Source organism: Chelonia mydas, chromosome 10, assembly GCF_015237465.2.
Source record: "Chelonia mydas isolate rCheMyd1 chromosome 10, rCheMyd1.pri.v2, whole genome shotgun sequence".
In the NCBI taxonomy this organism is placed as follows: Eukaryota; Metazoa; Chordata; order Testudines; family Cheloniidae; genus Chelonia; species Chelonia mydas.
Genome location: NC_051250.2, coordinates 70510936 through 70527285, shown reverse-complemented (window position 1 = coordinate 70527285; position 16350 = coordinate 70510936). Strand labels below are relative to the sequence as shown.

General features: G+C 45.3%; 1 protein-coding gene across 1 annotated transcript in view; it reads left to right on the top strand.

The window, feature by feature from the left end:
- Positions 1-792: 792 nt before the first annotated feature.
- Positions 793-16350, top strand: part of AGBL1 (AGBL carboxypeptidase 1) — a 354668-nt gene continuing 339110 nt past the window's right edge. The window contains exons 1-4 of the mRNA XM_027822795.3: positions 793-835; positions 1379-1525; positions 2516-2647; positions 5931-6024. Coding sequence (XP_027678596.3) covers positions 793-835; positions 1379-1525; positions 2516-2647; positions 5931-6024 — 416 coding nt within the window. The remainder of the gene's footprint in view (positions 836-1378; positions 1526-2515; positions 2648-5930; positions 6025-16350) is intronic.

The following is a 16350-nucleotide window of genomic DNA, read 5'->3' as shown; positions in this document are numbered from 1 at the left end:
ACCCCCCCCCCCACCGTACACTTTTAATTTTATCACATGGTGAAAGAGGGGGAAAATGTTCCTGTGAATTTCAAAGGTGGCCATTAATTTAACTGCTTCTCAAGATGTTTCAATCTTCCCAGGCAGTGGAACACTGGAAATGTTCAGTCACCAGGCCCACTGGAAAGAGCGAACCATGAGATATGAGCAGGAGACAGCCTCCTGGGTTGCAGCAATTTGATTCTGTAGTTGATTTCCCCTCAGAAAAAAAAAAGTACTTGGAACTGTCAGGGGAATGAACAGCTTCTCCTCTGCTTCACTTCAGTGGTATGAAATCTTCTCCATGGGTGTAGTAATCCACCCACCACAGAGACTACATTATTTTCAAAGTCTCCTCTATCTGCATGTTCACGGTGAAGATGATTCTTCAGGGTGTCCGGGCCACATGAAGGGAAAATAAGTAGCTAGCAGAGCATTCCCCTCCATTTTTCATCAAAATGTCCTTTCGTTAAAATTTTTCCAGCTAACTCTAGTTGCCAAAATGCAGGGCTCTGTGTGTGTATGTGTGTGCGTGTAGTTTTTTTCATTCCTATTGCAAGCCTCATATGCTCCTACTTTACACTCTCCCTCTCCCCCCAACTCCATCAGAGACATCATAACCACAGCTGTGACTCTCTGTTGGAGTCTATATCATTCTTCAATCAGCTAGATGGCTTCACTGTGGATGATATGAGCCCCCTGGGGACTGAATGTACTGCTTCCACAATACTCCCAGCCTGGGTTTCCAGTAGAAAACTTCACAGCTGGCCAAAGATGCCTGTGGATTATGAGCTGTTGACACAGGAGGACCCAGAGGGTTAGCGTTTGGTTTCTCTGGAGACCTTATTTGTTTGGAGGCTGACTCCAGAGCTTTCCTAGGATTCATTCCCCTATCCTAGGCACTGTTGGAACTCTTTCCCTTCACTTATTTAACTTTCAATATCTAGGGAAAGATCACTGAGCATTGCACTTCTTTGAAATCTGTCAGTGTCTCTGCTGCTTCTTCTCCAACCCATTTCAATGCACACTGAAAGCTTCAGCAGGTGGTGGCTTATATAGATAATAGCAGCTGGCGCAAGGAGCAGCATCACACATGGTTTTGACATAGAGCAGAGATGAGCCTGAACCACAGCTCCAAACTCTGGGGGTGTTTGAAATCCAAGTCCAGATGTACATTTTGCAAATGCCCTTCTATTTATAATGGTCTGAGCAGGAAAACACCAGAGAAGGGTCATGTAGCAGGCTTCTTTAGCTCTGATAAGCATCCTCTGAATCATATAATGTTCACTTATTGCTATGTTTAAAGCTCTGCGACAGGAAAGTTATTGACTATCCCTCCTTTTTAATTTTCTGCCCTTAGGAACAGACCGACGAATTCACTACATGGTCAGCAAAGGGGGGAGTGAAGCTTTGTTGCAGGCTCTGATGAATGTTGCACAGACAGCCCAGCCAGACTACAGCATCCTTTTACCTCTGCTTCGCCTGCTGGCTAAAGTAGGCCAAAGAGGTATTGCTGTGCCAGTATTACTTAAAGGATGGGGAGGGAGGAGCAGAAGGCTCCAAAGGTCACAGTCATGGTCAGTACTGGAATCTGTGAGTGTTTTAACAAGTCAGGACACTTTGCACTGAATGCTGGCTTGGCGACTGGGGAGTGGGACAGAGTGTTGTAAGATCTCCTAATGGTTTCACCCGCTAGTGGCTAGAAGTTTATACTAAGAATAGACGCACAGCTGATGGCAATCCAGGTGGGAGAGATTCTATAATGGAGTTCATTCTGAGCTCCTGACCAGCATTTTGTGTCACCGATAAAGCCCAGCTGGGCAGTAAGTGATTCCCATACAAGACATGGTAACTTACAAAGGCTCTTTCTCTTATGACTTGGTTTCTGTATCCCAATAACACATTCAAAAACAAGTTTCACTTGCTGTTATGTCTCTATCATCAGAGAGATTGTTGTTCAGTGTTTGCAGCACAGCTGGGAGGCTTGAGCTTTCTTCTTCACACCCAAAGTTCCGTGGAAGCATTATCTGTGAAGTGCTAACATTTTTATGATTTTGTTTTCTATGTACATTTCTGGCAGTTGGCCATCTGCAAAACCAGCTACATTTTTTGTCAGACAGCGTTTTGATGTAGCACGTCATAGGGGAGAGGCACCCACATAGCTTTTTCTTGGGGAGACTTTACTTTAGTTCCGTCTTGTTTCCCTTAACTTAAAATAGGTCATTGAAACTATGGAAAATGTAACACTGGGCAAGGCACCAGCCTCCTCTGTGCCTCATCTTATCTATTTGTAAGTCAGGGGGGAGAATACTGATTTCCTTCACAGGGGGATTGTGGGGCCTTAGTAATAAATGTTGTTTGTAATTGCTTTGAGATCTTCCTATAAAAGATCCTGTTGAAGGATGCGGCATGATTACACCACAGCGTGCGGCATTTCTGTGTCCCTGTGAAAGCCACTCTTTCTTCACCATCACTTTGTTCCTGTTTGCTTTCACAGATAGGAAGTTTGGGCTGAAAGTGCAGAAACTGGATGCAATTGATGTGACCCTGAGCTTGGCAAGGAAAAATCTGACTCACCACCTGAATCTCATCCACTGTCTCTGGGTCCTGCGGGTTTATGCCTCTAGTGGTAAGTTCTCCTTTCCATTTCTCATGCCAGTGGGAGTCGGAGCTCCTGCTGCAGTTGCTACAATGCAAGCTAATGGTCCCTCTGCTACAGAGATGTGCATCTATAAGAAAGCTATTGGCATCTGTGATTGATAACAGATAGAATCATATGCAAGAGCTAGCATAGCTCTAGGTACGCTCTCACAGAAGGCAAGGAGTACTTGTGGCACCTTAGAGACTAACCAATTTATTTGAGCGTAAGCTTTCGTGAGCTACAGCTCATTTCATTGGATGCATCCGATGAAGTGAGCTGTAGCTCACGAAAGCTTATGGTCAAATAAATTGGTTAGTCTCTAAGGTGCCACAAGTACTCCTTTTCTTTTTGCAAATACAGACTGACACAGCTGCTACTCTGAAACCTCTCATAGAAGGGTAACTCTCAGAGGGATCTTGCAGTGTAAGATTCAGTGAACCTACTCATCCAAAGACTATAGAAGACAGATAATAGCTGTGTAAAAAAACATTTAGTCCAGACGATGCAGGATCGTTCCCTTCAGTCTATTCTAGATATCTTAGGTACTTACATGGACCCTAATTCTATCCTCCTCACAATCATTAATGCATTTATGCTCACAACACCCTTGTGAGTTAGGGATTATTATCCTCGTTGTGCTATTATCCCCATTGTGCAGAGTGGTAACTGAGGCACACAGAGACAAATGAGTTATCCAAGGTCACACAGGAAGTCTGTGACAGACTGAACCCCGACCTTCTGAGTCCCCAACTGGAGCCGTACCCACCGGAGTATTCTCCGGTGTTCAATGACTCAAGCATTGGGATTCCTAGCTCTTCCCTCAAAAGACCACTGTGCATTCAGATATTTCCCCATGGGGAAATGTTTTCTTAGAGGCAGTACAAATTTCCCTTTGCTCACTTTCATCCTGTTGCATCCCTTTGCATTACCTAACCACTTCCTCTCCCTCCTGGCTACTTTCCCCCTGCAGATCATTCTAGATGGTTGTCCTATTCCCCTCTCCCCTGCTGTATACTCACATCACCGTCTGGCTGAGCTGTACACATCCAGCTTTCCAAATCTTTCCTCCTAAGATTTAATATTACTGGCTGTTAGCCCTCTAGGTCTTGTATTTACACAGGAGCTGGCCTCACGCTATGGGCCTTCTCAGGCAGGCAGCCAGCTCCCAGCATTCAGTTCCCTTGCCTGAGATAAGTGGCATTCGAAAGGGTGAGTGTAATAGAGACAGCAGTTGAAATGTGTCTTAATTTGGGTTCCAGAGCTGCAGGTTCACCCAGAGCTGCCTCCCACCCGGAGCCCTTTTCCACAGTCCCTCTGCTCTCGTTAAGTGCACCCGCATCCCCATTCAGAGACTTTAGCCCATTGCACTGTGGCCTTTAACCCTTTCCATTAGTGTCAGGACCCTGAGCCCTGCAAACAAACTCTCTAGTTCATTAAAGTGACCCTGAGGTCCCACTGCAATAGTACCTAAGCATCTCCATAAGAAACTGGTGCAAAAATGCAAAAAATTTTGTTCCCAATCCCTGCCGCCCCCCAAATTCATAGTTAAAATCTTTCAACTTGGTTAAATCTCTTCTGTCCCTGAGTTCCTACGTCCCACCAAGGGCCTGAGGAGGAATTCATCACTGTGCTGTGCTGTATAGGCCTAATCCTTAGGGTCAGCACAACTTCCCCTGGTGAACCCCACCCCAGTGCCTCAGAACGTCCTATCTCCTCCACCCCATTCAGCACTGGCTCTTAGTTAGTGCCACATCTGCACATAACCAGGACATAGGTGTTGTTCTGGGATAGGCTGAGGCTTTTACGGACGTGGTGAAGAACTGGAGAATTTCCCTCCCTCCAAGTCACCTAATTGACTGGAGCAGTAGAGAACCCAGGAGCATATAACACCCTGAAGGGTCCTTGCGGGTAGGAGTCTAAGCAGCCAGCCCGACCTTGTTAAGATCTCACTGTAGCTGCTTATTGTCCTGGGTTGCTCCTTTCCCAGCGTGGGCTGCCAGCCCTGTGTGCAGCATGCCCCCCGGTCTGCGGGGAGCAGAGTTTAAGCAGCTGTGTACGCTGCACTGTCCCCATGAATAGTTTGCTATTGTGAAAGTAGCCAGTGAGCCTTCCAAGATTTTCCATCAGCGGGATGACTTGGCTGAGATCCACATAAGCTGATGGGCCCTTTGGCAGCTTTCTGGCCAGTGGGGGATAGTTAGTAACAAAGCAGCCAAAAAACCCAGCCTGGGGCAGGCATCCAAGACTCCTGCTGGCTGCTGATGGGGATGTTGATTTCTCATTCTTTCCCCCTCTTAGGACAATAAACTGTCCTTTTTTAAAGCACTTAACTGTTTTAGGCTGTATGCCCTCCCTGTTCACCTAGAGAGCCCCTGAATCTCCCCTGCTCTCCCTTCTCCGTGTGAGGTTGGAGGTTTGATGGTGGACTGTTGTAGGTTAGCTTTAAAGCCAAACAGCCAATTTCTGTGCAGCCCTTTCCCAGGTACGCCACTGTGTCTGACTGCAAAAGTTAACAGCATTGTCAAGGGAAGAATTAAAGATAGGAGTGGCTGAGGTGGGGCTCCATCTGCACTCAGAAGTACCTATCCCAAGAGCAGAAATAACAGGGATTAGTGCAGAAAGGAAAGAAATCCTCTCCTATCCCACTCCAAGCCCCTAGGAGATATTCGGTGTGCATGGAATTGCCCCTGGAAACTGTGAGTGGATTTGATTGGCCACATTTAACCCTAACCTGTCTCTAGAGAAACAGCCGTGCTAGTCTGTATTCGTAAAAAGAAAAGGAGTACTTGTGGCACCTTAGAGACTAACCAGTTTATTTGAGCATGAGCTTTCGTGAGCTACAGCTCACTTCATCGGATGCATAGCTATGCATGCTATGCATCCGATGAAGTGAGCTGTAGCTCACGAAAGCTCATGCTCAAATAAACTGGTTAGTCTCTAAGGTGCCACAAGTACTCCTTTTCTGTCTCTAGAGAGTGCAACCTCTTCTACAAATGATGGGGCAACTGTAAACTACTTGAATGAGCACAGGGCTAAGAGTTAGGAGAATGGGGTGCTAATCTTGAATCTGCCTGTGAGTCATTCTGTGACCGTTGATCTCTATGTGCCTCAGTTCCTACATCTGTAAAAAGGTCAAAGAGACCCATTTGGAAGCCCAGAGACTCTGCTGCTAATCCCAGCTGCTGCTCCTGTCTTTACTGCTCTACCAGTAACTCCAGCAACCCAAGCTTACTGCTCTGGACCTAACTCCCTGTCTCTCTTGTTGTCCCAGTCTCTGCAGGAACCAAGCTGGGCATTAATGGAGCCATGGAGCTGCTTTTCAAAGTCATCACTCCTTACACCAAGAAACACTCCAGGACAGTCAGGTAGGCAGCAGCTGCAAGGGAGTCCATTTGGGTCTGTCCGAGTGTAGCTAATATGCCAAGTGTACGGATGGATGAACAAGTTTAGATCAGAGCTAGAACGAACAGCACTGATCAGAGCCAGACCTGGAGCTGAGTGTTTCTAAAGTTCTAGGGGTGTCTGGAACCAAGAGTTTGGTGCCACTTGTAAAGAAAATGAAATCAAAACTGACACAACTTCACTGCAAATGTGAAATGAACATTTTTAGAGGTACAAAAACATTCAGCAAATTGTCACTGTGTCCTGGGGATTCCCAGCACATCACACTGCCATGCTGAGGAATGGAGTTCAGGTCCCAGCATCAGTTCCTCGCACCCCAGTGTGGTGAGGCATTAGGAGTTAGGTGGAGACAGCCCCCTCTCTGCAACTGATGGTAACAAGCCCTTTGTGTCACTCTGCAGCAGGCTTCTGCTCCACTTGACCAAAGAGATGCAGTGATTATCTTAAAGCAGAGCTTTGCCCAGCCCTTCTCAGATGGAGAGTTGTGATTGGCCCAATGTGGGGCTTTTAATGGGCTGGGACCCCTGCCACCTCCAATAAAATCCTAATGTCTGGGTCTATTTTTAAGCACATGGCAAATGTTGTTTCAAAGTGACTTTTTTCTATAGATACTAAACCTGCTCAGCTTCTCCAGCTTGCCTCTAAAATTAGCCATGCAGCTGTCTGCTCCAGCCCTGTCCCCAGCCAGTTCTCAGGGTAAGATTTATGAGGCCTGCACGCCTGTAACGGGGAAGGAGTACATGGGTGTGGATAACAAACACCAGCGGCTTTGCACCAGCCCAGCCTGCTACAAACAATAGAGAGAAAACGCAGGCTACTGCTAGGCATGTCTGTGCAGTGCCCTAGACTCACAGCTCACGCAGCCAGGCACACAGTCATGAGCTGGCTCATGCAAGGCTCAGTATACATGTCTGTGCGGTGCCCTGTGTGCACAGCTCACACAGCCATGTGCTTGCTCACGTAGTAGCCGGTGTACGCAACTCACACAGACAGCCGCATGCTCAAATACTTGCTTGTTGAACACACAGCGTGCTCAGGTTTCAGAGGAGCAGCCGGGTTAGTCTGTATCCGCAAAAAGAACAGGAGGACTTGTGGCACCTTGGAGACTAACACATTTATTTGAGCGTAAGCTTTTGTGAGGTACAGCTCACTTCATCGGATGCATTCCAAGTTGATAGATTTCCACTCCATACGGCTAAATTCAGTGCCTTGCATCATGACAGGTTTCTGAGCAGCAGCTGTTTTAGTCTGTATCCGCAAAAAGAACAGGAGGACTTGTGGCACCTTAGGGACTAACACATTTATTTGAGCATAAGCTTTCGTGGGCTACAGCTCACTTCATCGGATGCATTCCTTATGCTTATACTTATGCGCAAATAAATTTGTGAGTCTCTAAGGTGCCACAAGTCCTCCTTTCCTTTTTTGCAGTGTACTCATTCTCTCACAGGCGCCAGCTTGTTCATTTCCCCGGGGGAGCTCAACCTCTGCTCCATGTCAGGCCCTGCCCCTCTTCCAACCCTTCCCCCAAGGCTCCACCCCGCCCCGCCTCTTCCCACCCCTGCCCCTTCCCCAAGCGTGCCCCACCCTTGCTCTGCCCCCTCCCCGCAGCACCTCCTGCATGCTGTTGAAAGCAGGAGGCGGGTGGCACTGGGAGAGAGGGGGAGGAGCTGATCGGTGGGGCTGCCGGTGGGTCCTGAGCACCCACTGTTTTTCCCCTGTGGGTGCTCCAGTCTCCATAGGTCAGTCAGGCTCAGCGTACTGTCTCTGTCAAGGGCCAATACCTGATATTCCAGGAGAAGGAGACCTAATCACCAGCCCAAATCTCCCAATAATGCACCGGGCCAATTATACACTTTTCATGGGGAAGTGATTTGAGTCGCTTCCCACCACCCTGAGGCGATCAGCGTACACCTTGACTCATGCCTCTGTCATTCTTTAAATACGGTGTAACAACAGCACACACTGCTCCTCGTCTTACATCTGTCAGGCTTTTTGGAATCTGTCTAAACTGCTTGCCTTGCTAGCTGCTTGGCTCTTAAGACCAAGCGGGCCCGGCACATGGACAGCTTCCTGCAGCTGCCTTGTTTGTGGGACTCAATTAACTTCTGCTTTGGCTGCATTTTTGGCCTTCCAATAGTGTGCGAAATACCTGGAGCTGCTTTGCAGCTTCTGTAATCTCCACGGACCCTCCCTTTGAGCCTGGGAGGAGCGCAGGACATTCCTCGTGGAGGGGTTCTGATATCACCCACCCTGAGAATACTGTCTCCTACATTCCTAGATGGTCTGAGCCCCCTCCAAGATTCCTCTCAGGCCTTGCATTATCTTCAGGACTCAGGTTCACTGGGGAATTGGTTAACATGAAACTGCGTGGCCCAGAATATGTTCACTCCAGAGTGCCTGGGCTCAGATACTGTAGCAATTGAAAATGATTGATGTGTCAATGCCTATACTGAACTGAATAGGCAAATTCTCCTCCCTTCCCGCCCCCCCACCCTTCCTATGGAATTGCTGCCTGCGATTAGAATAGTGTTTAGTTATAGTAGCACGATTGTGTAACTCTGCACTTTCTAGCTCAGAATGTGAGTGTAATAAGACTTGGACTTTATCAGTTCAGTATGATGGAGCATGGCTGGTGAATTTTGTACCAGCGAAAGCTGTCCTGGAAACTGAACTCCTCTATTTACACACTGCACAGATAAAGCACAGAGGGAGGCAATGAAACCTTCCTCCTTTGTCCTCTACCTCACCTGGGCTGCATGGGATGTTCAGTCTCAATGGCCCTATTTAGTTACTGGCTCTCTGCTGAAAGCTGCTCACAATGATACATCCATACCCCTGGTTTTTGTGAGGTGCACTATGAAGTGGGCTGAGACTTCAGTTTCGGAGAAGAAGAGCAAGCTTAGGCCCTGCTAATAAACAGTGCATTTCTTTCGGACAGCAATGATTTTAGTTTGTCATCAGCACTACTTTCATTTTGTTTCCCTTTATCCGGCTCACTAATGCTGGTTGGGAACTTTTCCATCAGTGTTTTTTTGATGGAAAATGCAGTTTTGATTTTTGCTGAAATTTTGTCATTTTTCTGTTGGAAAAATGAACCCCAAGCATTTGGGTTTGGTTTGGATTGAGTCTAATCAACATGTTTCATTCTGAGACAGTTCCACGTTAATCTGTGTCTGCCTGAGCTGCCGTGGTGCCTCGTGGGAGTTGTAGATGACAGGTGAATGTGGCATCTGGGTCCTGGAAGTGGCAATCCCTGTGCTCCAACCTACGGTACTTGTGGAGAGACACGGGTTAACCAGCAGGACCTGAATCAACAGAAGTCTTTTAACCTCCCAGGGAGCCAGCCTGGAGCCCGTACTTTTAATTACATTTTAAGAGCAAGGAGCTAGGAATGGCTGAGCATCTCTATGGCTGGACAGGAGACAGCTTGCTCTTCACTAGAGGAAATGCTACTAACTTCGGCATAAACCCGTTTTGGTTTGAACAGTGTGTTGTTCACAGCTTGTTGAAAGGCTTTATTTTCCTCTTGTTCAGAAGAGAGAGAGGCTGCGCCAGTTTCCAGCCCATCTCACTCGGTGCTCTCACTTGGTGCCACAGAGAAGCAGAGACTTGGTTTACTAGGCTTCGAGCGCTCTCAGAGACTACTGGCGTGGATTTAGAGTCTAAAATTGGAACTCCAAAGTGCAAGGAGGTGGGAGGTTCCCTCTTCCCTCAGCTCTCAGGGACTCCTGGGACAATGATGGTCTGAAAATCTCCGGCATCTTTAAATTTCATCAGAAATTGCGGGCAGGGGGTGTGTGTGTGGGGAAAGAATATGAAAGTGTTCTTCTGTTTTCTGATCAGCTGTAATTGGAAATCTCTAGAGAGGCAGAGGCAGATTAGCTTGCTGTGGCGGAGCAAGCTGAGCAAGAGAGCGTAGGTTTGTTTTTGGGTTTCTTTCCAGCTCCTGTTTGGAGCCTGAAGAGAGACAAAGAGGGTAGCCTGGGCTATTTGGGGAGGTTTTGCTCATGGTCTTGTTCCAAACAAGCCTCTGATCCTCCCCTTTTCCCTGCCCTTGACATTTTCGTTCAGTTTTATAGCTACATGCCACCAGGATTTACCCTGCTATTGGGAGGAAGGAACAGCTGGCATCTCCCGGGGGCTGATGTTACCTTTACTTTTTGATCAGCTGCCAGGAATGCATAATGGAAAATGCACCCACTCCAGTTACTATGTCCTCTCTCATGGATGTACCCTGATTGTACTAGCCCAGGCAGTAGAAGCACCGAGGTCATTTTAAGAGCCTGGCCTGTAGAGCCCCAGGATCAGAGCTATTTGTTAAGCCAGCAAAGATGTGGAAACAAGATACATAGTGCTATTTATTTTTCACAGTGGCAAAGCGGTGGGTTATTTAGACACAGACTCTTCCATGTCACAACTGACCTCTACTGGGGTATATACCAAGTGGCTTTAATTCCCCCTTAGACTATAACTCACGGACGTTGTTGGTCTCAATTAGGTGTGTACGGTACTCACATTGTTATGCCATGATTGTGTGGGTCTACCCAAAAGTAGCCATATTTGAAAGAAAAGGCAAAACTTTATGAAAAAGGATCCTTTGATAAGGATCCAATGAACTTAAGTGAAACTGAAGCCCTTTCAATAGACTTTCTTATCCATCTTGTAGTGTTCTTTGACAGAGAGAATTCGCTGTTAAATTTTACAGGATTTTTTTAAGCCCTGAAGAGCGGTTCTTATTTTCTGTAAAAATTATCTGGGCTTCTTCCATGATGGAAGGACTAGTGTCCTAGCAAATGGTAAAAGATGATGCCAAATGTACCTAAGTAGCCCAGACTCTTAGGAAGAGGTGAGACTGAAAGAGACAGGGTGGAATTTGTTGAAGGGGAAAACAGCATAGCAGAGGTATCTTGGGCCATGAGGGGGCACTTGCATAGTGGCCAGCCCTGCCAAAGCTAATTCAGTTGAAAATTTGACTTATAAAAATTCTTTCAGTAGTATTTGCCCATTGCTATTTTGCCAACTCTTGTGATTTTTAGCTCCTGTAAACATGTTTCTGAGAATCTCAGCTTCCGTTTGTGTGGGGTTTTTTTTGTTTTTTTTTGGTCTTTTTTTAAAATGAAAGTTTCCAGCCCTCATGATTGCTGAGGAAGGCTTGAAAATGTGACCCCTCCTCCACCAAGAAAGCTCAAAAATCAGAAGACAAATGAAAAAAAACAATTAAAAAAAATCTTATGACTCTTTGGGGGCTGACACGTGGTTTTTGAAAGCCTGGGGTTGGCAATACTGCGGTGCCAGAAAATGACTCATGTCAGAATGTGAGAGTAGTGGAAAATCTTCACTGGAGCTTTGTAGCCAGGACTTCTTAAGTTAAGAGAACTGATTCAGTCACTTCTTGAGTCACCGAACTCAGATTCTCAGGTGATTTGAATTGTTTGGTAAACTGGTTGCAAGTAAACAATATGCTTTTTAATAGGCTAAATGTAAATGTTTGCATCTAGGAAAAAAGAACGGAGGCCATAATTACAGGATGGGGCTCTCTGCTGGGAAGCAGTGACTGAAAAGATTTGGGGGTCATGAAAAAGATTTGGGGTCATGATGGATAATCAGCTGAAGCATGAGCTCCTAATGTGATGCTGTGACCAAAAGAGTGAATGCGAACCTGGAATGCACAAACAGGGAATTCTCTCCACTCCTACTCGAGGTTAGTTTACCTCTATATTTGGCATAGATGCGACTGCTGCTGGAATCCTGTGTCCAGTTCTGGTGCCCACAATTCAAAAAGGATGTTGATAAATTGGAGAGGGTTCAGAGAAGAGCCACGGGAATGACTGAAGGATTAGAAAACCTGCCTTATAGCAATAGACTCAAAGAGCTCAATCTATTTATCTTAATAAAGGGCAGATTCAGGGATAATTCTGATTACAGTCTATAAGTATCCACCTGGGTAACAAATAATTAATAATGGGCTCTTCAGTCTAGCAGAGAAATGCATAAAATGATCCAATAGCTGGAAGTTGAAGTTACACAAATTCAGGCTGTAAATAAGATGTACGCTTTTAACAGTAAAAAGAAAAGGAGTACTTGTGGCACCTTAGGGACTAACCAATTTATTTGAGCATAAGCTTTTGTGAGCTACAGCTCACTTCATTGGATGCATCCGATGAAGTGAGCTGTAGCTCACGAAAGCTTATGCTCAAATAAATTGGTTAGTCTCTAAGGTGCCACAAGTACTCCTTTTCTTTTTGCGAATACAGACTAACACGGCTGCTACTCTGAAACCTGTTTTTAACAGTGAAGGTAATAACCATTGGAACAACTTACGAAGGGTTGTGGTGGTTTCTTGATCACTGACAACAGTTAAATGAAGACTGAATGTTTTTTCTAAATGTTATGCTCTAAGACTTATTCTGGGGAAGTTCTATGGCCTGTGTTATACAGGAGGTCAGACTAGAGCATCACAAAGGTCCTTGCTGGTCTTGGAATCTATGAAATATCAAGCTGAACAGAAATTAAAACCACAAACCAAATGCCTGCAATTCACTCTATTGGGTCTGTGGTCAGTTGTCCCCCATGTGTGGCTGACCATCCAAGAATGACTCAGTAGGATTGAAACACATGAAGTGCTGAGACATGGAAGTGCAAACACTGATGGTGGCTTCACAATAGTTTTGAAATAGACACAGAACAGTACTTTTCTAGAAGAGATATTTTGCTTGCACACATCACAGTGATTTTGGTTTTCCCCTCTACTGCTCCAAGCACCCTCCCACATCCTTTCTCAAAGCACACTTCTTAAGGCAAGATAAAACGGGGATGTTGAGTTCTCCTGAAGGATGACCTGGTTAAAAAGTGATTGGGTGCCTACTTTAATAAGGAAAGGAGAGATCACAGTGGCATCGGATCAATGTCCACTTTGGATATAAGGAGAAGAGATGTGGGGTCATTCAGGTAGAGCAGAGAGGGTTGGCTACAGTACTGGAATTATTCCCGGCTTCTGGGGGCAAAGCTTTTGTTACAACTAGCGGAAAGATACATGAAAGACTTCCAACCACTGTAGGAGAAGCTTTGGCCACTGTAACAGGGCTGGCTGCCGTGCAAGTGCCCCCTACTGGTCTGGGCACTTGACCTAGTGAAGGCAATTTGAGCTCGCCATCCTTTAACTCTGCTAATCGTAGGAGCTATGTTCTATTGCTGGCTGACTACTGTGTACATTTGTGGCACTCTCCATTTCCCAGTTGTTCTGAAATTTCAGTGCTCTGGTTGAACAGCAGTGGGAAGCACGTCTGCCCCACCTCTCTCTGGCCACCGGCAGCCAATATTTTGAGCATGAGAAATGAACTCAGCACCCCGACATCCTGATTAGTTCCTCTGCAACCTGATACAGCAGCTGCCATGACTGGTGTTGTGAGGAATAACCAGCAGACAGCTTTATGCATGTGTTTTATCTGGCAATAGTTTTTGATAGGAGATCGGAGGCGAATCATCCTTAATTCCTCTTGTTGGTCTGTGATTTTTGTTAATCACGTTGAGCTGTTTGGGTATTTAATTGGAGGATAACACATAATTCTGCTGGAATGTGGTCAGAATTAATCATTGGTTAATTCCCACTTATTTGGAAGTTGCTATTTGGCTACTTGATCCCTGTTGAAAACTCAGAGGAGGGGCTGAAATATGTCTCCTGGACTATGTCACTGGCAGAATTACATGCTTTCTTTCCAGGTCTGATCGACATGGGATTTAGTCTAGAAGAACATCCTACTAAATAAACTGGATGGAGAGGGATGGAGGATGTTAACAGGAGAGGGGAAAACGGTCCATTCAAGATTCTCCTTTATACCAAGGGCTGTTCATTTTGATTAATATCTTAGATGACATGAAACAGAGATGAGTACATCATTGGTATAAGTAAATAAAATGCAGCATTTGAATGTAATCTAATGAGTCATTGTAATAGGACAAATGATGTCTGATCCAGAGGAGTCTTCGTTTATGCAGTTCCTTAGCCTAGGTTCTCCTTGTACAGTCTATATTGCTTCCCTGAATAATCTGCCTTAATAATAAGTAATAAAATCTTATTTCATATCAGTGGTAGCTCAGAAATAGAAGTGCTTTGCAAATATAGTTACACCAAAGAATTATCCGTTATTGGCTGTGTACTGTTAATAACAGAAGGAGAGAGAAATTGAAAAATTAAGAGGCAGAGTCAAGGGAGAAAAGAGATTCTTTCTGATGAGATTTGAAAATAGATGGAGAGTCAATGAGGCTGAGAGAAATACTGCACAGGAAAGTTGCTCCAGATGGCAGGAGCAAATAAATTCATACAGAAAGCCTGGTGCCATCTATTGGTAGCCGCAAGTGTTATGCAATTACCACAGTTAAAACAGCTCTTAAAAACCATTGTGTACAATATTTGACAAACAGCTAGAAATCCACTTCCACATTTAACTTAATTTCTATAAAAAATGACGGGAAAGAACAAGTATTGATTGACTCACTTCATCAGTAGTACTATTCCAGAGGAGATAAGCTCATTGTTGATTTAGCTCACAGAGATCAATGGCCATTTCATTTCTATTCCAGAAATGGAATGGTTGGGGTTAGAAAGAACTGATGCTTCTTAGTCAAGGGATTTCTTTGCTTTCCCATTATATCATCCCCTTCGCTGGCCTATTGGGTTATGTTTGAAAAGATGGCATCAGGGCAAGGTCTTGCTATTCCCCATGACTTGACTTTCACACCCCATGGCTATAACTGTTGTAATTTACAGTTGACCTTGCATGATGTCTTTTGAGGCATATCTCCCAACCAACCACAGACATTATTTGCCCAGTCTAATGAGATATACAACTCTATTTCACATAGGATCTTTCATGCAAGCTGAATACCAGAGTGCTTCCCAGAGTTAGATAATATGTAAGCAATAGGGTGATGTACTAATTATCAGAAGGAAGAGGGATCAGGAGGTACTTCATAGTGAAAGGAGAAAAAAGCCTCTGGATAATTTCTGGTTTCACTACAAAAGTTTTTTTTCTCCTGCTGATAATAGCTCATCTTAACTAATTAGCCTCTCACATTTGTTATGGTAACTTCCAACTTATCTGTATGTATATCTATATCTATATATCTTACTATATGTTCCATTCTATGCATCTGATGAAGTGGGCTGTAGCCCACGAAAGCTTATGCTCTAATACATTTGTTAGTCTCCAAGGTGCCACAAGTACTCCTGTTCTTTTTGTGGATAATTTCTGAAAAAGATAGATGGATTATAGATGAGGTAGAGCTGTGGAGGAGATGGCTCTCCCATTGTAAGAAGTAGAAGTCAAGCGTCTGGTGTCAGATGAGAAAGGATAGTTTTATGGTTACAGCGCTGGTTTGGGATGTGGAAGGCATAGGCTCGGTTCCTGACTGTAGCACTAACTTGCTGTGTGATCTTGGACAAATCACACGGAGCCAGAGGCTCAGCACACACAAATGGGGCCTGGTTTCCAAAATATCTTGGAGCCTAATTTGGTACCAAAATAAAGGCATGATTTTCAAAAGAGCCCCCAGCATCTGAGGTGTTGAGCTCTTTTGAAAATTGGACCCTTAGCCTCTCTGTGCATCAGTTTCTCCTTTTACACATGGGGTAATGATGCTTCCTACCCCACAGGGGTGCAGTGAGAAAAATCCATTAACATTTGAGGCTGTCAGATACTATGGTGGGGTGGGGGTGGCATCTCTGAGCAGGTAGAGAGAGAGAGATGATCCATGAGGCAGTCAGTAGAAATGTACGAATGGCTGCTGCTTTATGCACACGAAGGGCATCTTTTGAACTGGATTGTGAAAGGAGTGAGTGAGGGTGGGGTGATGTGCTCACACTACCTTGTACGTGTATGAGAAGGGGGTCAACAGCAAAGCTCTAGGAAAGCAGAATTATTGATTAGCAGGAGTTGTTTGGGAAGCCAGACTGTTGGCCAGCTATAGCTGCTGCGGCACTTACACTAAAGGAAACCATAGGCTGTCAGCCCTTTGTTTTGTTTATGACCTAACTGAGCAAACCCTCCCACCCCCCATCCCCAGGGGGTTGTGACTGGATGGAGGAAGTTTCTATGTGAACCCTATCTGAATTCTCGCCACTGAGGAGATAAGCAAGCACTCTCCCTGCCTCCAGCACATCTCCTTGCATCCGATGAAGTGAGCTGTAGCTCACGAAAGCTTATGCTCAAATAAATTGGTTAGTCTCTAAGGTGCCACAAGTCCTCCTTTTCTTTTTACTCTCCCTGCCTGTTTGCTTGGCTCCATTCCCA